This window comes from Dreissena polymorpha, chromosome 15 (genome assembly GCF_020536995.1).
Source record: "Dreissena polymorpha isolate Duluth1 chromosome 15, UMN_Dpol_1.0, whole genome shotgun sequence".
Taxonomy (NCBI): domain Eukaryota; kingdom Metazoa; phylum Mollusca; class Bivalvia; order Myida; family Dreissenidae; genus Dreissena; species Dreissena polymorpha.
The window spans coordinates 34,003,534-34,028,762 of record NC_068369.1 but is presented as its reverse complement, the minus strand read 5'-3'; the positions used below and the strand labels follow the sequence as shown (position 1 = coordinate 34,028,762).

Below are 25,229 nucleotides of genomic sequence, written 5' to 3'. Positions count from 1 at the left end.
TGCTGTTGTAAAACACTTTCATGACGTAAATTCTCATTTTGAAGATTTTTAAGGTCGACAAAGTTTGGCACGATACCGTCTGGGAAATGGTCCTCACAAACCTGTCTATTAAACATTGATTCTCGTTCCGGCTATTTTCTCATATCCATTTTTTTGTATATAAGTCCTTTGGTAATTTACATGTTTGCAAAACAGAAAATTTGCTAACTGCTATGGACACTTGTTCGTACTTTCATGTCAGTGTTGTAACTCTGTTGGTTCAATTGTATTTACACTTAATTGTATCATGAATATTGCTGGGCCAAGTGTGAATCTGAGTGCTCTAAAACCAGTTTAAACCCCCAATGCTAAGGATTGACCGTTCCAAGACGGTGACCCAAGCTTTATTCTACTGTATGTTGTTTCGTATTGTGGCGTAATGTTTTGGCAATTGGTCACTTGCTATGAAGGACCACGCACGTGTGTATACTAGGAATGCCATACTGCTGAGCAACTGGTGTTTCACTTTGTGTATAGTGAACCGAATGAAACTAATACATAATTGCTGTTTGAAAGATTCGACATGTTACAGAAAATTGTTAGCATGTAAATGTATGATTATGACACAGTTTAATTCAATATAAGCTAACATTTTTGACAACCATCGGAATGTGGGGCATCTATGCCTCATCTACAGAAACATGTCTGGTGTTTGTTGACTCGTTAGTAAGAAACATATTTGCAACAAAAATATATTTTTCTTAACTATTAGTACTGATTATTGATGTGGCTATAGTGTAACAAGAAATCAACACGGACACGATGACCATGAACGAGTATTTAGTACAAGTGACATTAATCTATTTTCTTTACTGTATTATGTTTCTTATTATAAACTCACACGTGTTAGGGAAAATACAGTGTCGCCAAAATAAAGAAGATATAGCTAGCGTATTCATGATAAAGCGACGTTAGAATTATTTGCCTATCATTACTGATTTCATACTGAATTTGTGCTGATTTATGTTTGCTAAACTTATATAATTTGCAATAATAATTTCAGCATAACATACTTCACATAGTCCTAAAACTACCATTGGACAAAGAGAAATATTGCTTTTGTATGTGGGTATTTTACGGCGATATAACTGACTCGCGGGCACCTTAGCTAGTCACATGAACAAAGTAAGCCAAACGCCTAAGTTAGTTGTGGGAAGACATAGCTAAGGTTTTGCAGCCACGTAATTGCTCGTATAAACGAGAGGAATAAATAACGAGAGTAATATAAAGTTGTTACAGCTTAAATAGCCAATGAAAATAAATGTTGTTTTACGCATGATTCAAAATGGAGGATACACAGACGACAAATATTATTATAAAATGATCGAATAAAATGAAACATCTTGGTTGATAATCATTGGATGAAAATGTCTTACAAACTTGTAATGTCGATTCCACGACTTACAAAATCGATCCCAGGACGTACACTTATTTATCCCGATGCCACTCTCGTTCCAACGGCTTATTAATTCGTTGGATCGAGTTACTAAGTTGTGGGTACTAACTTCTAAGTTGTAGTAAGGCCAACAATAAAACTTGCACATATTGATTCAGTGATTTATTTTATTGTCGTCAAGTGTATTGATCAATGAGCGTCACTTTTTAATAACATGCCCCGCAGTTTAAGCACGCTTACTTTGAAACGGGCATGTAAGATTCCGGTCCATGGCTTAGATTACAAAATTAAATATGAGAAATCAATTTCAACTTCATCCAAATCTATACCTAAGACAGATGTTGAGCAGGTTCCTTGTTCTTTTTTTAATTATTATTTCGACTGCGGCATACATAACAGTTTCAATTTCTTATTCAACCTTAACGTATTATATATGTCTATGTTTCGGTTTCTATCTCCATCACACATTACCTAATCTAGATGTAATTGATGGTTAAAATCTGCATCACACATCACCTACGTGCTTGTCATTAACGACTTAAACCTGAATAATATGTCACCCACCATACCATGAACATTACTTGTATTTATGATACAAACATGCATTATGGCAGATTGCTACATATTCTAGTTTATTCATACTCGACTTCCTTTTACGTGGTTGAATGAGGATAATAATCACTACTACTACTACTTCTACTTCTACTACTACTACTACAACTACTACTACTACTACTACTACTACTACTACTACTACTACTACTACTACTACTACTACTACTACTACTACTACTACTACTACTACTACTACTACTACTAATACTAATACTAATACTTCTACTGCTACTACTACTACTACTACTGCTACTACTACTACTACTTCTACATCTACTACTACAACTATGTCTACTACTACTACTACTACTACTACTACAACTACATTAACTACTACCACTACTACCACTACTACTACTACTACTACTACTACTACTACTACTACTACTACTACTACTACTACTACTACTACTACTACTACTACTACTACTACTACTACTACTACTACTACTACTACTACTATTTCTACTACTACTACTACTACTACTACTTCTACCACTACTACTACTACTACTTCTACTACTATTAATATTACTACCACTATTAATACTACTACTTGCACTAACACTACTACTATTACTACTAATACTACTACTAAAACAACTACTACTACTATTACTTCCATTACTACTACTACGACTATTACTACTACTACTATTACTACTACTACTACTACTACTACTACTACTACTACTACTACTACTACTACTACTACTACTACTACTACTACTACTACTACTTGCTACTTATGCTTATACCAGAACAACTACTTCTACGACCGTTCTGTCCCTTTTCTTTCCGTTACTTTCCGTTTCATTCCATTTAGTTCCATTCCGTTCTTTTAAGAATGGGATCCTATTGTTCAAGCGAACAACTATATTTTTGTTCACACGCGTGCAGGCCCGTACCCAGGCCATGGGCCCAGCGGCCCGGGCCCCCCCAGCTGGCTGTCAAACTATGACTTTTTTTAATAATCGGCCCACTGCAATTTTTTCTCTCGTGCAAAGGCCCACAGTACACTTTCCCTCAAAACAAAAGAGCAGCTATGTTTTATTGTCCCTGATAAACAAGGGGATTTACGCTCGCCAATCGAGATAAGCCTCTAGGCAATGTTTTCTTATCGCCTTGTACACACATCCCCGATCAGTCCCCCCTTGTGATCATGAATGCTTCATCTATCGATGGTTGATGTAACATGTACATGTATTTATATACGTGCAGCGAATGGAAGCAACTGCTACAGGAGATTGTAGACTATGGTCTGATAATTGCTGACGCAAGTTTTTTCCTTCTTTGAGAAGGCCCTAGACGTATTTTTACCTTCTAAAAGTTTAAAAAAAAAATTTGAAACCTTTTATTGGGAATTTTTAGGTCCGAATATATACTTTTTTCATTGAGAATAGGGCCCTGAATTTGAACCGGAACAAAACACTTACAAAGGTATTAAACATGAGTATTTATAATTCTTGAAAGGAAATCGCTGAAAAAGACTACAATGAGATAGTTAACATGTTTGTTTAAAAGAAAAACAGATTCCTATTAATGGCTCATTGGTAAAAAAAAATGAAAATTGAAACAACAAATTGATCTCATTATATAAGTTAACCTGATCCAGTGTAGAAAAATATTGTATAATTAAATAATCTCTTTCCTTGAATTTGTTTGAAAACAGTAAAATATGTTAAATTGATTATTTAAGACTTTCATTATTTCCCCCAAAAGTTAGGCGTTTCGCGCAATTTTTTTCCTCAAAAATGGCAAGGTCTTTCCCAAAAAAATTAGATTAAAAAAAATCTGTGACGTTATTGATTTGTGAAAAAATGGTGGAAGCAATACGAGAGTTGATGTGGATAATCGTCAGTTTAAACCTGTAAGTTTCGGAAATCTAAAGCTTTTAATATTGTTGTGAATTCACACCAATGTTTAAAGCTTAAGACTTCTGAAATGTGCTGATTTACTTGTTATATTCCATTAATTCATATCACAAAATACGTTTTATAAGCATTAAAATTCACCTTGCAAAGTGCCAAATTAAAAGAAGTATATATATAGGGAGGGGGGACCCCTCCCAAACCCTCCCCGGTTGGGCCCCCCAGTAAAAAACTCCTGGGTACGGCCCTGGCGTGATTGAAATAAAATATAGATAACATGTTTTGTAAAATATCTACAAAAAGACGTTCGCACAGAAAAAGGCATGTTCAACGCATGCACTTCTATTTATTTGTTTTATTATTGATTGCTATTATAATAGTATTCTGGATATTGTTGCGAAATATATATGTTTGAATTTATCTGCCATGTGTAAATTATAATAGATCTATTTACAGACTCCGAATGTGTCGCTGACATTTTTTATAGTAGGATCATTCTTAATCATTTTGTATAATCAAGAATTATACTCGACTGTCCGTTCCTTATGCGTATGGTTTAATCAGGGAAGAGCGAATTAGGATCAATGATATCTACCGTAGAAGGCCTCTAGTGTTTGTGCCTCTTTGTGATTTTTCGTAAATAGTTCAATTAAATGAATTTTTATAAGATATGAATCTATAATTATATTATATACCGTAATATGTGTGACATGTTCGTATTTACAGGGAATAATATAAGTGCTTACAAAATACAATATAAATCCAAAACGTTACAACAAAGAACAAATAAAGAATCACTCGTGGGTTGAACAATATATATTGCTATGCCTATTTCAACAATATTTTGACGAAAATGTACATGTTTAAAGGTGTGGGTAAATACGACTAAATCAAATCTAAAAAGTTACGATAAAGTGCGATTGTGGTTGCGATGTATTGTCGGATTTTACAGATGATATTCACAGTAAGCGCAACGACTGGATATGGGTGGTATACATATTGACTACTTATTAAGTTATTTTTGCGATCGCAATTATTGGATAGAGAACGTGACATTATTCTGGCTTAAGATTGATCATCATATGTGTAAGTAAGGATATAATTCCATCGATATCCCCTATTTAGTTTGATATTAATGAATGCACTTTAACGATAGTATGCGTTTGCGTTTGTGATGTTTTGCGGTTACGATTTGATCGAATGCTACTGAACACGAATTATGAAATACTACCCTACTTGAACTCGACTTCTTTTATGTTTACAACATATCGCAGGTGTTGTTTTATAAAGGTATTATGTTGACTGCAATGAGCGATAGTTGCAGTGCTAAGAGATTCCATGTGCCATGTTTATGTCTGATTCAACCCAAAAGGATTGAATATATTAGATAATTCTGATCGAAAATTACTCACATAGGATAGTTGTTATGACGTTACACAAATGTCACTCAATCCCCACGATAAAAAACAAAATAAATTACGATTTCAATCTAAGGAATTTCGGTATATTGAACAAGTATGTAATACAGTATGGTACCTGTAAATACGTTTTTGTTAGCATTTACTGTATTTGTCTTGAGTAAGAAATACGTAACTGGTATCTTTTTTCTTTATATAGCAACGAGAGGGGAATATCGTTATCATTTACAAAGTAGAAATGTATTTCAATGTATATTGGTAATGCAATAACGTGGATTGGCAAGATTTTCGATGGTACGTAATACACTTTGATTAATGCTAATTTAATTTTGAGTAAGAAAATACCAGTTTTCCATTTTATTTGAATACGGGAAAAAAAAGGAACTGATTCATATTCCCGTTCTCATCCGCGAAGATGGACAATGTTATAAGTTGTAATGTATTGCAATGCATATTGGGTTATTCAACATGCATAGACAATGAGTTATATTAATATTTAGTACACTTTTGTTCATTTTAACTAGTTTTAAGTTAAAAAAGACCACTGGAATTTCAGCGGAATAAAACTAAGCAAGCTTGTATTACTATACATATTTTAATTTCAAACTTACATGAGCACTAATTTTCGTCAATTTTTACAATTTTGCTGAAATAAATTTATATTTAAAATAAAATGTCAGTGCCTTTTCCGGTTTGATTAAGGAAGAAACAACATGTTGTTTTTTCCTTATTCAAACGTACTTGCTGATCAATTTATAAACCTAAGTAAAAGGTTATTATCCAACCTAAATTAATGTTGTTGATATGTATAGTACTTTGGCTAATTTGAATTGTAATATTTTAAGTACGACAATACAGTTCCCTGTTCGGCTTGACTAATTAATATGGAATTGGCAATTTTTTTCTAATAAATGCAAAAAAGACACGTGTGCTCTTGAAAGGAACGTATGTTTACATGTGTTGCTATTATATATATTTAAGGAAATGGTTCCTTTATACCGTACTCGTCCATGCGAGAGGCTGGCGTTTAATAACACAAATAATAGTAGAAATATGCTATATGCAGTTTTTGATATTATTAATAAGTAAGACAACTTGATAGGTTTTAAATTTGGTTCTTGTTTAGTTTGTGTTCATGTAGAAATGCTTGTTTGGTTTCAACAACAAATCCCATTCAAGCGCGGAGAAGAAACATGAACTTGTATCATCGCACATACTAGTACTCGAATGTTTGACGTACACTTAAACTTGTCCAAAAGATACATCTTTCATATGAAAATGTTACTATTAAGTCGTTTAGTTACTAACCAACAGTTGGTTATTCGGTTGGAATCTTCTTCTTTCCCAAGTACAAAAGGGTTATACTGACTAGCATTTTTGTTTGGTGATGACACTTGTGTTGTTATTATACCGTAATCTAACACGATCAATAATAATATTTGATGATACATGTCATTGCATAAATTGCAATAATTATGACTTTCATATTTATTGCCCCAATATCATCATTTGTGTAATTTTAATCGCTGCTTGTTCCATTCAGATTTATAATATTGATATAATAAGGTTTTAAATATAGGGGACAACAGTTGCTGTATCAACCATTCGTCCGTCATTCTGTCTTTCCACCCATCCTTCAGATCCTTCGATTCAGCTCAAGATCTCCACAACAATTGTTCTAATTCTTTGAAACTATGTTTGTAGGCATTTTCAAATCAACAGCGAGTTACAACCGAGTAGTCTTATTTTGCGAAAAATACTACTTGACCTAGCACTACATTAAACAACCAGCAAACTCCGTCTGATGCGTTGCGATAAGTGTTATTACCCTTCGCGTTATATACAATCATACATTAATTCAGATTGTTTTGAATTGTCTATCATTATTTTTATTTTCTACAATGATGTGCCAGCTTCTATGATGTTTCAGTACATTTTATAAGAAGACATATACCAGTGGAAAAATCCGCTTTATCAAAGACAACACACACTTGGGTGATGCAAAAGTGAGTGTTCACTCATTATTATATACTTACACATGTACAACGTGTAATCTTATCGGCAAACAATTCATTGAATGAAAATGCTTTTTAACATGTAATTTAATATTTAATTAAAAAACACGTGCATTTCACAGTGCTCATTTTGCATAAATGAATGTGTTTATGTATTTAAAACCAAATTAACAAAACAACACTGAAATATAAAATTTATACAACATATTTAACAATTATTATTAGCCTTTATACAACATCTTATATCCTTTTGCACATCAGTTCATCAAGATTAATGCTGATGCTGGGGACAGTGAAAGTATTATGCAGCAAGTGGCGGAAGGCGTTGTTAACAAGCTATGGAGAGTTCATCATAAAAATCTTCTGCTGTCAGTCACTTCCGGTGCGGATGAGTTGGATGAAGCAGGTAGTGAAGCATTCAAAGAAGGCATCATACAGATCTTACCAGGTATATGTCAATGATAATACAAGTGTGTTTCCTTGCAAAAGTTTCAAATGCGAAGAGCCTGTTCGCAGATCTTGTGACCATATTTACAACATAGCCATACATCGACAACTACATTTTGAATCACCGATAATCTTCATTTCAATGTCTTTTGTTAATGTTTGTAAAAAACTATTAAAGCGTTCAAAGTAATATAACCATCAACTTCCAAATTTATAATTATATTAAATTTCTGTTAACATTTGATACTAGTTGCTGATACTAAAGTGTTATTAAATAAAATAAAATGTGTAAATTCAAACATCTTTCAACTGTTTTCAACGCTTCGTTATCTTTATTGATCACTTGGAAACAGTTTTTGATCCATGAAGCCTTTTTTCATTTTACACAGCGTTCACTTCCTTTACAATGATAGTTCAAATTGTTCGATTCGAATTTCTCTTGGTAAAACTATGTCTTTAACTAAAGCAAATAATTATACTTTCTCGAATGTCGACCAAGGTAACATAAATGTGTGTTGTGAAAGCTAAAACTATATTTAGATGTGTGCCCTGTGATTTCAAAATTAAGTGCATACGTTCCATTTTATCAGAAAAATATTTATTTTCAAAATTTAAAATAATATTTACAAAAGTTGTTTCTTTTCGTAGTCAAAACCATGTCAACTAAAATAATATTGGTACAAACCGAGTACTATTTGAGGATCTATTAAAAAAATACACATGCACTTTTCTTCAAACAGCTGCAATAAATGTTTCGGTATAAGTGTAATCTTAGATGCCTGTTTTTTGTTTTGAACTTTATTGAACATTTGGATAAAAGTTCACATTACCCACTTTCTCATTTAAATAATTTTAGCTTTCCCATGTGTATTCGTCTGATAACTTGTTTCGTGAGTAATCGTTTAAATAACAAAATACAATGTTGGCTTTCAATCAGTTATATTTCGTTAAAAAAACACATCGCTTAGTTGATCGAACTGTACGAAAAAACGTTTACTGACCCGAAGGAAATTGGTTTTCAATAAAAAGAACCTATCATAACAAAACAATATATTTATGAAATGTTCTTTTGGTACCTGCGTCAAGCATATTGCCATTGACTGATGGGAATTTGACACGATACAATTAAAACGGTTCCGCCTTTTTACGTCGCAAACATAAGTTAACAGTTGTTAAAGCACTCTAGCATGCTGATTTTGGGCGTTTACGGAGCGAAACGTATATTATATTGGCTGTATTATTGGCTTTCAATAAACATAAAGCAATTTTAAGTGAGGTATTATCTATGTGGCGAATGTCCTTAAAAGAATGGCATCCAAGAAACAAAAGGCTGATAACCATAAAAGTATTGAAATAATACTTTTAAAATCCCAACCTAGTGAGCGACTTGTTTAAATGTTGGTTACACATACCATACCTTACATGTTTAACATGTATATTAATAGGAACATGTATGGTGACTGGCGGAACCAACGATGGAGTTACCCGACTTGTCGGAGACGCTGTACATGAGTTCAACAACCGTGCACACGATAAAAAAAAAAAAAAATGTCCAACTATTGGAATAGTCTGTTTGGACCGCCTTGGACGGAATAAGGACACAATAAAGGTAATATGATGTAGTTACGCATATTAAGTTGGCTTACATTTTCAACGCTAAACCCACTCAAGTTTAACTTAAGTGCAGGAAATAATTTGTTATAGCAAATACAAGTGACACAAAGACAAAAGGTTAAGCCACATTTGGCGAATGTAACCATAACAATCCGAATAAAAGATGTCGGACATCTAGCGATATTACAAACTCGGCGGGCAATTATAACGGATACACTTCCGGAAATGCATGGACGACTTGAATTCAGGACTCTTCATATCCTAATTAAACATCGTTATTATTGATTGCATCCGTAGAAACATATAAAGCATATAGTACAATTGCTTTCAGTATAAATATCAAACGGTTTAATGTATTGCAAATGTATAAAGTGAAAACTATAATGAACGATACATGAATACTGTAAGTTGTCTATGTATGTGTATATACTGCACTATTTACCTTAATTTATATATTTGTAGCGTAGACTCCATAGACGCGCTACGCACATAAATACATATTTAATTTTCATAATGTCTCAACTTATTCCAGAATTATGCAATAGTGCACAAATAACAATAAGTCTTACTACCTAACAGAAAGGCTATTTTATTACAGTAAACACGAACAGCAGTTGTGGGGTGTAATACAATGGCATTTTCAGAAATGAAGACATTTTATTAAGCCATACGAATGCTGACTTTACATACATACATTATACGGCAATAAGTGTGAATGTATTATTATTGAGAAAAAACGACAACTTGTATAAGAACAGGAACACTCGTATGTTCCTTAAAGTGTTTTGGATAATTTAGTTTTGCTTTCAAATATATAATCCTTCAATTTTCGTAAGATTGCTGTTTTATAACACTCCTACATTTTACATTTTCACAAAAACGTAGTGAGTTCTTAGCTCGACCTACATTCGAGACGTTATCTTTATATATTGAACATTGGCACCATTTGCTTATATGAACATATACGAAAACCGATGTATTACATACATTGACACCAATCCGTTTGCTGTTACTATTTTTAAAAATCCGATTGCAGTAATAATCCTAAATAAATGAGATAAATATACTTGCAAACATATGTGTTTTGTCCTCGATCACGATTTTCATTGGGACGACCTTTCATAATTAAGTACAAGTAAGAATTTTATTTTTCTATAATTAATTGAACATTTGCAAACGTATTTAATTATGAATATTGTACTGTGAAGGGAAGGGAATGTCCATCAGCCCATGAACGGTGCTTGAGAACAAGTGTGTAAGCATTATTACATCATGTTCATATTTATTAGTATTTGTGCATCTTTCTATAAATCAATGGCAAGTCTGTATACATCATTAATTTGTGAATACAAACAAATCCATTTTGCGTGTGAATGCCGTATGCATATGTGGCTGAGGACGCGATTTTGACCATTCTGGTTAAGCATACATTATGAAAGTGCTACATCTTAATAATCAAAATCCGAAATGTGAGCATCAACATTCCAGAAAATGACGAAGTTATGCCAATTTTTGTGTAACATGTCACAAACGCCGAACAGCGATGTTTTGTATGAAATTTCGTTTCAATTCAATGATTATCGTTGCATGTTATGTTGATCAGTGTGTGTTGATACTAACGCCATTTTCGCGCATTGTGTTGAACATAATTTAGTACGAAGTACACAATTTATTACAGTATTATAATGAATTAAATACTCATGGTTGCCATGCAAACAAAAAAGGTTGTTTTTTCGTATTAATTACTATTTGACAGATTTAAAGACACACATAACAGCAAAATCAACGAAATACGTTTTGGACAGATATGGAACTTGGTCAAAATATTCGTTATATTAAAAATGTATGCACATTTTCTGGAAATAGGCGTGCATTCAGAAATTGAACATTTTGTATAGCTTCCAACTTGACACAAACAATAATGATACGTGTGCATTGTGCATCTCTACTGCCATATATATCTGTTTTTTGTTTATCGATAGATCAAATTAATGAGACAACTTTAATTAAGTTAATAGTTAACAGTATTTTGTCAGTAGCATATACATGTTTGTTATGAACAATGTATTTATAGTCAAAATAATATCCAACTTAGCAAGTGTATATAGATAACACAATTCACTTATTGCATAGGAAGGGGTTAAAAAACATGCTTTTCAACTAAAACAGAAATAAAGCAATAAGCACTGCACATTTAAAACGCCACGTCACCATAGATACTTAACACAACCAAATGTTTGTTTATCGGTAATAAAACAATATTCACATAACATGAACATTTACATCATATATATTGATGCCACTGTGAACTAAACTATGAACTACACTACAACAGTATTGTTAATTTTTTAGAACACATACCAGGCCTGCAATACAGTGTATTTATTATGAACTTATTACTATTTTATAGTGAACATCACTAGGAGGGAGTTAATTATCATTAATCATCAAATAGATTTAATGTATCTGACTAAGTGTGCAGACTTAAATTAAAATGAATACAATCTACATTATATTCCATTATGATAAAAATATAGTAATATGCTTACTAGGTTTTCTTATGGATTACAGAGTGATTAAAAAAAACAACACAAGATACGCATAGTTGATGTTATGTAATACACATTCATGCATACCAATCAACATGTATGTGTGTTATTCCTTGATGAAAAATGACCTGTTAAGTCTGTAGGAAGATGTAAACCTGATAAGCTGAGGTTGCACCATATTATGCAAAATTCATATTTGAAGATTTGCAATAATACAAAATATATAAATGACTGATTCCTTATTAGCAACCTTGTACAAACATGTAAAAAATACATCACACAGTGGCGACCACCTACTTGTCCACAATTTATTAAAATTACAATCATAATGATATGCACTCTTTTTTCTCAATTAATATTTTTCTTTTCAAACTTGATATGTGTGAAAATAACACAAATAGTTATTAATCAATTTATATTTTCAATTAAAATAGTCTTGTTTTGTTTAGCATTCACTCTGAACCTTCCAGATATGCACAGTGAACAGAACATAGTAAATGTTCTAAATTAAAACATAAATATAAAGAACCATGCTCTTTAATTAATTGATCATACATGCATTTAATACATGTTTATTATTAATTATGTAATAAATACAAATATGAATGTAATTATTAATTTTATTATTAATTTTCGTCACCATAGTATTGAAAAAAAGGATTAACTAAGCTGGTTACATATAGAATAATAGGTTGGTGACGTGGATGGAGAATGGTTATCTGGCAAGTCGGAGGAAGTTATCGGGTGAGCCGAAGGCGAACCCGATAAGATCCTCCGACGAGCCAGATAACCGATCTCCATCCACGTCACCAACCTTCTATTTTATTTATCCTGTCACATTTACAACATTCGTTGAAATGTTTCTAAAATATCTAGTTTTCGATTATTTTGTGTTTAAATATTTAATATGGGAAATAAACACTCGAACAAAAACATTGTGACGTCAAGTCATGCAAAACGCTTAGGCTAGCTTTCATCTTGTTAAACAACACAGAAATCGAGTCAATCGTTATTAATTCAATACACAAAGACTAAATTATGCTGTTAAAACAATAATGTTTAAACAAACAGTACTTTACATTTATTTTGTATTTTTTTAAATTAAAATAAAGTATATTTTATAAAAAGAAAATAGTACAGGCATGTGCATGCGCGAAGAGCAACTGACGGATATTCGAGATCACGTGGTCATCTAGCCTAATATCTTTTGGGATATTAGGTTACCTGGTTATCGGGCTGATTTAAAGGCATGTGACAGGATCAATGCTAATCCCTTCATCATTAATGCTTCATCAAGAGCGTTAACTGTTATCCATCCTGTTACATAATATATTTTCTTTAAATACATAATTCTGTGTTTGAAACAAAGCATCCTCATAACTTTGCATTGGATATTTGTTTTAATTGCAGGATCTTAACACATATAAGGTAAAAAAAGGCAGGGTGTAAGTCATATGATACCTGATAATAATGAGCACTTGCTTTGTTGTTCGTACTGTTCGGTATTCACTGTATCTTTTGCTGAAACAAATGACCGATATGAGGCAGCTTAAGAAAACAATTAACATGTTTTCTATTTCATCATGAGCACAACCATTAATATGGACATCATCACACTTAAAATTCTAACAAGAAAAGAAACATTAAACTTTATAATCATAAACATCATCAAATAAAATCAATCACATTGCTGACACTTTCATTATGTCGTCACTATGAATGGCAATGTTATTATACCCACGCTTTTTGAAAAAAAGGTGGGGATATTGTGGTTATCTCCGCCGTCCGTCCGTCCGTCCGTCCGTCTGTCTGTCTGTCTGTCTGTCCGTCCGTCCTGGCCACTATCTCCTCCTACACTAAAAGCACCAGAACCTTGAAACTTACACACATGGTAGCTATGAGCATATGTGCGACCCTGCACTATTTGGAATTTTGATCTGACCCCTGGGTCAAAAGTTATAGCGGTTGGGGTGGGGCCGCGTCAGAAATTATCACTCATTTTTTTAGGTTATTTTACATTTACTTCTTTATTTCTACACCGATTCACTTCAAATTGATACTGGACCTCTCTTATGACAATACGGTCAATCTCAATCATGCATGGCTCCATTCCCAACCCTGGGGCGCCCCGCCCAAATAGGCCACACCCACCAAAAATTTCCATTAACTATAATTTTCTTCTTTTCTACACGGATTCACTTCAAATTGATACTGAACTTTTGTCATGACATTAGGGTCAATCTCAACTATGCATGGCCCCAATCCCAACCCTGGGGCGCCCGCCCACATAGGCCACACCCACCAAAAAATTCCATTTACTATATTTTTTTCATTTCTACACGGATTCACTTCAAATTGATACTGAACTTCTCTTATGACATTAGGGTCAATCTCAACTATGCATGGCCCCATAACCAACCCTGGGGCCCCGCCCACATAGACCACACCCACCCAAAATTGCCTTTACTATAATTTCTTCATTTCTACACCGATTCACTTCAAATTGATATTGAACTTCTCTTATGACAATACGGTCAATCTCAGCTATGCATGGCCCCATTACCAACCCTGGGGCACACCTAGGTCAAACATTCGGCGTGGGGATACGCGTCGGCCTCTGCCGCGCCATTTCTAGTTGATTACATGACATTGAGGGATTGCTTAGAAATTTTCTAAATAAATTGTATTATACAGCCTTATTCAATTCACAGTGTGTCTGCTGTCAACTTATCAACTGATAAATAATCATCTTAAATTACATACAGTGAAAATCGAATGGAAAGAAGAATGCATGTACAAAACACTCTCAACGAAATGTAATTAATGTCATAACAGGAAAATTCAACAACTAAATATCAAATTATAAGTTTGTTACAGTTTGACAACTTTCGCCCAGTTTCGGATAAACAGACACACACATATCTTCTTAAATCTTCTTTTTCACTGCCAACACGACTCATACAGACACCGTGATTGGTTCAATACATTTATTTTACATTGAATTCCTTCCACATAGACAAGCTTTTATATTGGTTGAAAAACAAACACACTGAAAAACAACGAGAAACCAACCTTGACAAAACGCAGGAATTTTATCCGAAAATAAGGCTTCTAACAATTGCAAAATCTGCCCTGCAGTATCCATTGTTATTTAAGCCGATGTTAATTTAAACCATTAAAATCAAAATAAAAACGGTACATGTTAATTCCCCGCACTCAACAACCTTGCTGTAGGTTCTACTTGAAAATAATAATATTGGTAATGGCCAAAAATTGGCTGACAAAGTACGCAAAACGGTAGTCACAACTTAAAATCGTTTTTTCTCGGAAACGACGTCAGCGCCGGAATAGTCAAACTCGCTTTGTCAGCTACATTTAATGTGAATTATGTTTATTCGAAGATTTTTGTATTTATCCGTACATGCCTTTCGTTAATGTGATTAGGACAATTTATCCTGTTACAAGCATGGAACGAAATTTACAAGCATGTAGCTATGTCACATGAAGACAATCTTAAGCGTTCAGTAATTGATAACTGTTGCTCGTTTGAAATTTCTTCTATTATGCAACAATTTGTTTGCCATTTATAGTACGGTTCTATTACCTTGCACGAGCCAATTACCAGTTTTGAATACATTTACCTTTGATGGAAGACATTTCACAGCACGACACAACTTTATCATATGTACGATACTACTAGTAATTTGTATTCCTTACAGGTATTCATTTGTGTTTTTTTCACAAGACTGTTTAAGCATGACAAATGGTACAGTTGGAATGCGTTATTTATTTTAAACTAGCAGCTTTTATGATGTCTATATAACTTTGATATGTTTGGCACAAATACAAAATGTGATTAGTGACAATCAGACATAATCTTGAAAACAACAGTACTTACATGTTTCGCAAGGATAGACTAGTAGTACAATACGTGTCATTCATTAATTATAGATTCGCGTGTTAACTTTTACTTGACTGTTTTTCTCAACGATAAATATACTATTTTAGATAAAGCAAAAATTGAAACTCTAGAAACTGCAGTAGTCCATTATTGATGACAAACGCGTCATTACAAATTAAACACATGACACAATATAAACTAGGTTCACCATCATGGAATAATATTGAGGTTATACAACGTTTGATTGACGCGACTAGCCTCATGACTAGCGTATATCAAATACATCATAGCATGTTATTTAAATTTAAAATGAAAAGATGAATATGCAAATGTCAATAAAATTCGTCTATGTGCATAATAGTTGAGAGAGTAGTATCATCTAGTATAACACCTGATCATCGTAATGCATCTCAGGAAGAAACCATTGTGCATAGTTCGCTTGTATATGCAAATACTAAAATGCACACGTCATATTTGTTTACTAAAAATTAATCATTATTACTGATTTAAAGATGGCGATTAACGTGTCAGTTGTCATTGTGTATTTGACAAAGTGCGGGAAAGTACCATTGTAGTGCGATGAATAGATATTAGTACTCGTGCAAAACAATAGTTAACAAACTACTATTCTAATTACTACATTGGAATGCTATCTTACTCCTTACACTAGAAGCAAATTAAGTTGAACTAAAATCTTAAACCTAATTAATACTGAATACATAAATAAATACTGAAATGTAACTAATGCAAAAGGTGTTTTACTTTATATATTTATATAGGATAATGACATTATAGTTTTTACCCTATGACATAACCATGGTATTTTAGGCACCAAGTGTTATAATTAACATTATAAAATGTATATAATATGCATTACATTTTTTTTCTCTGTTAGATAACAATTATGTAGAAACACACATGTGCAGTTTTGACTTTGTATGTAATGATTTTCTATTCTTTGGCGTTTGTAATGTACCACGCACAATGTTAACAATAGTATAGTTTATATGAATAACCACAACAAATTCGAATTCGTACCGTTCCCGTTCGTTTACCAGCCGATGTTATACACATTTAAAGCACATGGTAACTGTACATAGACATTCAGTAAGCATTAGTTACAGATTGCTACGTTTGCAATATCTATACGACACAAACAAACATATGATAACTAGAAAATATTGCCCAATATATTTACCACAAATTGTTTGCCTCTAATAAAGATACTTCTGGAAATTGTTAAAAACATTACACGACTAAGTTTCTCACCAATTATGATTTATATTGGTGCATAGAATTAACATAACACATAATATATGAGAAAATCTTGGGGTAGGAAATGACGAATATTATTAACAGACGTGTAAATTGATATATTATTTTAAATATTGCACGTTCGATGCAAAATAATGGAACAATGGTTAGGCAAATTAAGCTAAATTGGACAGGCTTGACGTACATTTACGAAACCTTTTATTATAGAAAGATGCGAATAAATAAGGAATATACAATTTCCATCTTAACATAACATTATTTTAAACATCGAACAACACGTTTACGATGACAAATAAGCAGAAGAACTAAATAGCTTGAAATACAAGCTATAATTCAAAACTCATCCTTACGTTCATTGGTCTCGTAAGTTAATTAGTTAACTCTATGTTTGCTATTGTGTTTAATAATAAACGGATGCCAGCATAAGTGTGTGGGTATTCATATGGTTGCCTGTATTACAGCCTTGGGAGCTGACCAGAGGAGTGTTCGGCATTGACTCAGACGGTGAGCTGTTTACCGTCGATAAAAGCGGTGAAAGGTAATACGAAGTGCTATACAACTAGTTATAGTAGCTGTAATAGAAGAACTACTAATAGAAGTAATTATAGAGGAAGCAATATTAAAAGTGTTTGAATACTAAGTTTAAGAAGTAATAGTAACAGTAATATTATTTTATCCCATTTTCAAGGCGACATTGATGGTATAACACCTTATGGAATATACTAGCCTGTATTCAACATTGTGGGATATACCTGTTACGTGCACGGACTACTTTTTACTTTATCACTGAATGATTTTTCATAATTAATAAAGTCGAAAAAACTTTAGTTTCAAAATTATACGACGTTCATCCTTTAAATCTAGTCATATGACATAATTTTTCGCCATCCGTATAAGGAATCAGCTGATTGAAGGCGTCATAAAATGACACTTTTGCGTCATTTTCCCCCCAAAAAATTGACGATTTTTTATAAACGGGACTTATTTTACATGTACATGTACTGTATATCGACATACGGTATTTGAATTGTCAATTAATCACATTTTTTCTTATTTCGTGTAATGTGCATTGTTTATAATCCATGCATATACTTTTGACATTTAAGAATGTACAACAAGCCATACAAATATCGCACAATTCATAAATAATCTGCAATATTTGCTATCCGATTTAATTCACGTTAATCATAGAGCTGTGTAAAGTATAAGATGGTAAAAATAGCACAACACTAGAATTCGAAACGTCCTATTTTGTACACGGGTATTATCCACTGATTTATCTGTTGTGTAATAGAATGTTTTCCATTCTTTGTGTATATATATTAAATTATTTTCTTGTACACAATAAGGGCATTTATCATAGACAAATAACAATGTGCAAAGTTAAACATAATTATGTTTGTATGCAGAAATCTTCGAATGGATCCGAGTTTACCAACGGCTATTATTTGATAAACAGCCCCGGTTCAATTTAACAGCAGTAATGTACACAGCGTACATGACGTAGCGTGTGACGAATCAGAAAGTTTATCGAGTTCATAAATTCATTTGAAAATAGTGATAGGATGGCATGAGGGTCTTTATAAAACTATGCTAAAATATTTATTAAAGACCCTAGATGCAAAATCGCCAATTAGTTAGTTAAATTCATTATGAGATGGATTTTAAAGGATAATTAAAGGTAAGATACTAGTTCGAACGTGTTTTGGTTTTTGTTTGTACTTTTGTCGTTCCCTGTTCGCGGGAAAATGATTTTAACATGGGGGCCACTAATGCATTGGATCACACACGGCATACCCATAACATTATATAAAAACACGTTCTGCGCGTCCTTAAATTCGTCGTCCGAAGTCGGAAAACGTATTGCCCTGCATATTAAGTGAAATAAAGTGTCAGTCGATGCAATTGTCTGTTTACTCGTTGATAGTGTACATGTAGAATCTATGTTGACATCGACATCATTTTGTAAGGAGCAATCGCCGCCATATTGGATTTTGATCATTTTTTTCCGATAATAAAATGAATAATAGTAAAGTAAAATCTTCTTTCGCGGTTGTAATGTGTTACAATTCGCATGCTGCGTAAACTTGAATCAAGGCATATGGTGATATTTTTACTAGTTTTACAGTTTGTGTGTGAATTTTTTAAGACTATTTTGCGTACCAGAACAAATACATTTATATCACTACGCATGGTTACATTCGTTAGATTTTAAGCGATTTTTAGGAATGAATTAAATTAATTGTTAGGCTAAGGTTATTAGATCTAGTTTTGTTAAATGTCACGTTGAAAAAAAATCAAATGGGATAAATAGATAACTAGGATTAGCGTTCTAAGCCTCGCAACATAAACTTCTCTGTATTCAACGCTAACCTAGTATTTCTATATGTTTAGTGGTGGTAGTAGTATTTGTAGAATCGTGGTAGTAGTAGTAGAAGTAGTAGTACTAGTAGTAGTAGTAGTGGTAGTAGTAGTAGTAGTAGTAGTAGTAGTAGTAGTAGTAGTAGTAGTAGTAGTAGTAGAAGTAGTAGTAGTAGTAGTAGTAGTAGTAGTAGTAGTAGTAGTAGTAGTAGTAGTAGTAGTAGTAGTAGTAGTAGTAGTAGTAGTAGTAGTAGTAGTAGTTGTTGTAGTAGTAGAAGTAGTAGTAGTACTAGTAGTAGTAGTAGTAGTAGTTGTGTAGTAGTAGTAGCAGTAGTAGTAGTAGTAGTAGTAGTAGTAGTAGTAGTAGTAGTAGTAGTAGTAGTAGTAGTAGTAGTAGTAGTAGTAGTAGTAGTAGTAGTAGTAGTAGTAGTAGTAGTAGTAGTAGTAGTAGTAGTATCTCCAATATATACTTCTGTTAAAAAAAGGACTGCCATGTACTATAAAAAACATAATTTAAGGCACATTTTACATGTTGTACTTTTTTATATATTCATTATAGGCGGTTTAAAATCTCGAACAAACTTATTTTAGATGACATTCCCGATTATAATATAGCAGATGGCTTTGATAGTCCATTAAATGACAAAGATCTACGCTGTAACATTTTTGTAAATCTATAGTAAAATAATGTTATGCCTATTTTGTTTGTATTTTAACGGCCGTCTACTTGACAATTGACGGACAATAAAACTGTATAACAAGCATTTAATTTTATCGAATTGTTGTTGAAGAATATAATTAAATGAGACTTTGAATAATCCTTTATTATTGAAAGTAATGCTATTACTTTATGGACGTGTGGAAGAATGCCGTTTTGTGTTGATTACCACAATTAATACAAAATATATTAGTGTACTCTTCTTGTGGCCATTCATAGATAAACAAGCATGTCTTATCCTATTCTTAAAAGTCATAATGATATACAAATAAACCGGGCAGGCAGTTGGGTATGTTACCATTAAAACAATGAATATATACATATATATATATATATATATATATATATATATATATATATATATATATATATATATATATATATATATACAATATTACAGAGGAGTACTCATACTTATCAATACATGGTTCATTAAGTAAAACATACATGTGCTAGTTGCACAAAACATAATGAGGCGATAACAAAAAATATTGAAAATACAGACGACGCTTCTTAATACAAATCATACTTTGCATTTGTTTTCATTAACAATTTACAAATTAACACATTTATTTACTACAGTTAATGAGTTTTAGGATGAACGTGTTAGATTCTAATTACATAACAAATACGCGAATAAACAACGTCTAAGCGAAACAAAATAATAGGTGTTATAAAACTAAATACTACGTTTTTCTTTGTCACTAGAGGGATGTGAGCATAAAGACATGATAACATATAGTGACGTCAATTACATACTGTGGCAACGTCGTTTGGCGGACAATGTACAGGACAGAACCGAAAGTCTTCTAAGACTTTAATATGTGTATATCGTTTGAATGAATACAGTCATCAATTAAGTCAAGTCACGTGCGTGTATTTGTGTGTATGCATGCGTAAGTGTGTCTGTGTGTGCGTGTGTGCGTGGGGGATTGGCCTGCGTTCGTGCATGTGTGTATACTAGTTTGTATTTTCAAATTGAAAACAAACTAAGAGCAGAGCGCAACAACGATTTAAAAAGAAAAATCATAACAATTTAGAAGGGAGACAATATAAATATGTATTTTTATTTACAATGGTATATAACATCATTTGAACACAAACTTCAAAAAAAGAAAACAGAAAAAGAATCGCCTAATTTAAATGACTCAAACGTGATACCCATAGTCATATTTCAAGAGAAGTACATAATATTGTTAATGGTTAGTTGTTTGCTTGCGAGCTAATAAGGTTAATACCACGTTTTGCAAGTCAAATTTGATAATGATCCCAAACGTGATAACTGCCGCATCCGCGCCGAAGCAAAGTGTTCGCCATTTATGTCAGAGGTTCTTCCACTATATTCATTCACAAATTGACACACAATGTGAATATCGTGTTAAATGGAATAGAGTGAAACGGATCGTATAAAGAAAACACCATTAATCATTTTTGAAGTATACGTGTCGCGGAAGAGAATGCTAATGCATGAGTAAAATAGTCCACTATATGCTGCGTCTTAAGCACTTGGTATTCTGCGCAGCACAGGTCATTCGAAATATGAGGCTATTATTTGATAAGGTAAATAAAAGCACTGCTGATCAACAAGGGATAATGGAGATTCAAATTCACTATCGCGCGTCTGTTGCGTAAGCTCGTTAATTGTTGTTGCTAGTACAGCGGAGATTAAATCTGATATATCTGGGAAACGTTCTTTTGTTCTCAATAGGCAGCGGCGATTAATCCTGTATTCTCAATTGCACCGGTGATAACAACGTAAAAGTATAAGGTAAAGTTTGTTTATATTCGCACTTATCAATTAATAAAACGTTGAACATGATTTCACCAATAATTACAGGTATACTATAGGCACAAATGCTTTAAAATCGCTAAAATCGAATATACAAAAATACAAACACTAACAAGAAATATCTTTTAGAAATATATTCGGCTTAAATGCTGCCTTTGAAATAAAGTAATTTTGATTATTTACATTTCATAATAATTAAATTAAAAACAAAATTTAACTATAGTGTTTGTATTTCACAATTTTGCCTATACACCGCATGAGTTTATTTCTTCACCATCAATAATATATGTGTTAATATTCGATTAACAGGCAGGTTTCTTTCTTCACCATCGAAATATATCGCATATTCGATATATATTTGATTTACACGCAGTATTATTTCGACACATTCAAATCTCACTTTCATAGCCGCGTCATGCGAACATTGGTCCTATGGCATTCCAGCTAGCGTAAATCAAGCCCAGCCTGCGCATTTGCGAGTATGTTCAGAGGCGATGATGTCCGCTATAAAATCACTCAAGATTGTATGGTCTTATTATGTTTCTCCTGACAAGACTGCAAGCTGGATAGGCTTGGTGGATTATAGCTACGATGGGCGTATATGGCATAAGACCCATTTTATCATGGCGCGGGTCTGTACATATCTAATTGCGTATTGTAAATGCTACATTTAAGCACAGTGCTTTTCGATATAAAATTAAATTCAAAATAGCAAATAAGGCAAACTAGGAAATTAGGGTAGCCTTTTCAGGCGCTCAGGAACGATGTTCAGACTTGCTGACTGACGAAGGCAAACATTTTTGGTTAGATAATGAAACCATTACCTTCTATCGCGACACGATACTATTTCGGTAGGGTTTGTTTTCTGATCTTGAATGTTCATAATATGTTCTGTGCTTTCAGAGCGTCCTAAAAAGACATGCTGTTGTTATTTCGTCTGAGCTATCTCTATAAAATAAATAGGATGATAAACAGTGCACACACATTTCGACCTGTGCGCTAAGAAACACCCTTTACAAATTGGAATGGGTTGTGTATATTTCAAACTTGCGATAACACAACTATAACCTACTTTTCAAAACTGAGTTGCGTCTAAGAATATGCAATAGCGAACAACTTCAGTGCCTTGAGCACTTTGATAATTAAGTGGTATTCACTAGAGAATTTCGTATTAATAAGGTTTTCTGTACATATTTGCATACATTTATAATTGAAAATGTACACGTTGATGTTAATATGGACCTCAACAACAGCTGGATTCATTTAATAAATACGTTTAATGTATTTTTGTCGCAGTAAACGGTAGCATAAGAAAAAACACAAATTAAATGGTATTTATACTATGTTATTGTAAGTTGGTTCCTTTTTCCTAGTTCATTTTTTTCTTGTTTGAATAATGCATAAGGAACTGTTCCTTCCGTATTGAAGCTTAACATATTCGATATAGGGTCTTAAACGGCCACCGGAAAAACTTTGCGAAACCGAAATTTCGCAAACTTAAGTACCCTTTTTCTTGAAGGTTTGCTTATTTGTGATAAAGTATAAGATAAAAGTCTAACTTGTGATAAATAATTGGTTATTTTTGCTTGTTAAATGCGTTTTCTTCACTATGAACTTTATTTGCAAAGTTGGTGTTCCCATGGGATTTTTGTAATATCCCATGGGATTTTTCATTTTCCCATGGGAATTTTGGTTTCTCCCATGGGATTTTTCTCCAGCTTTTTTTATGGGAGAAAAAATCCCATGGGATTTTCAAAAACATAAAACACTTTCGTTTGTGCTTAGTTATCGATTTTAAGCATTGTTAAAGCATTTGTGCTTATTTTCGTTCAATTTACTTTGATAGAAAAAAAATCCCATTTTTTTATGGGAAAAAAAAATCCCATGGGTTTTTTTCTGATTTTTAGAGATTTATTCATGTAACCTTCAGAAACACTACCTTTTAACAAATGATGAGCATTTCTCGCGATTTCAACGCGTTAAATCGTGTTTTAAAATAATAAAAAATCCCATGGGATTTTTTTGTCCCATGGGATTTTTTTGTCCCATGGGATTTTTTTTCCCATTGGATTTTTTTTTCCAATGGGATTTTTTTTAAGGTATAAGTTTCTAAAAGCTATATAATAATAATAATTATAATAATAATAATCATAATAATAATAATAATAATAATAATAATAATAATAATAATAATAATAATAATAATAATAATAATCGTGCTCAATATGATGAATTTGTACTTTTAAGCGACTAACATTTTTATTCGAGCCGATCGTCGAGTCCGAATGGTGAGTATAAGAGCAATTTACCAGTACAAATAAATCTCACTTGTGAAGAGAACGCTACCGTACTATAAAATAATCTTGATAATAAGTCATATCATTTCTCGACAGAAAATGAAAACAGTATCCATATTGATGTCAGCAATGTCCCCTGCTATGATAAATATTGACAAAATGAAAAACCTTGACAATAATTCCGTGTCGAATACGCATTAGATAAAAGCAATCAAATTCATATAAGCATTGATAAGATAATATGCAAAAATGGGTCTTATGTCAAATACGGCCAGCGTAGCTCCATTCCATAATGTCCGGTATTAAGTCACGTCAAGTTTCGTGGTCGAATTATAGCATAATAATCATTTTCACATTACGCGAATCATATGAGTTTCCCTACATATATTGTGTTAAAATTTATGTTACACTAATGTGCGATGATGAAAAGGGTATTTCGGTAATTCTACATTCGCCCGCCTAGTACCGAAATCCCCATATTTACGCCTTAAAGGGTCAATAGGTCATCGGTATGAATGGTTTTTGACTTCACATGAATGTTAAGGTGCAAAAAAATGATATTAATTTTAATTATTAAGCACTCTTGACAGCATTAAGTTGCCTCTCAGTGGGGATTTCGGTAATTCTACACTAGAACTTAAACGCGCGCCGGTACCGAAATCCTGCTGTACAAACCTTCAAGTGTCAACAAAATTATTATAGTGTTTTTTTTTCATTAGCAACCAGTGACATGTATTATCTCCCATTCGGTTACTTCTTTTGGAAAATAATTAGCGGGGATTTCGGTACTGCTACATTCGTACGCCCAGAGCCGAAATCACCCATGTTTACGCCAATCCCCCATATTACGCCTTAAAGGGTCTATATGTCATTATGTTTGGGTTTTGGCTTTGCATTAATGTTGATTTGTACACAATCATATTA

The 25,229-nt window shown here is 32.8% G+C and overlaps 1 protein-coding gene across 1 annotated transcript in view; it reads left to right on the top strand.

The window, feature by feature from the left end:
* Positions 1-25,229, top strand: part of LOC127859681 (uncharacterized) — a 306,342-nt gene that overhangs the window by 12,653 nt on the left and 268,460 nt on the right. The window contains exons 3-4 of the mRNA XM_052397187.1: positions 7,270-7,345; positions 7,616-7,802. Coding sequence (XP_052253147.1) covers positions 7,270-7,345; positions 7,616-7,802 — 263 coding nt within the window. The remainder of the gene's footprint in view (positions 1-7,269; positions 7,346-7,615; positions 7,803-25,229) is intronic.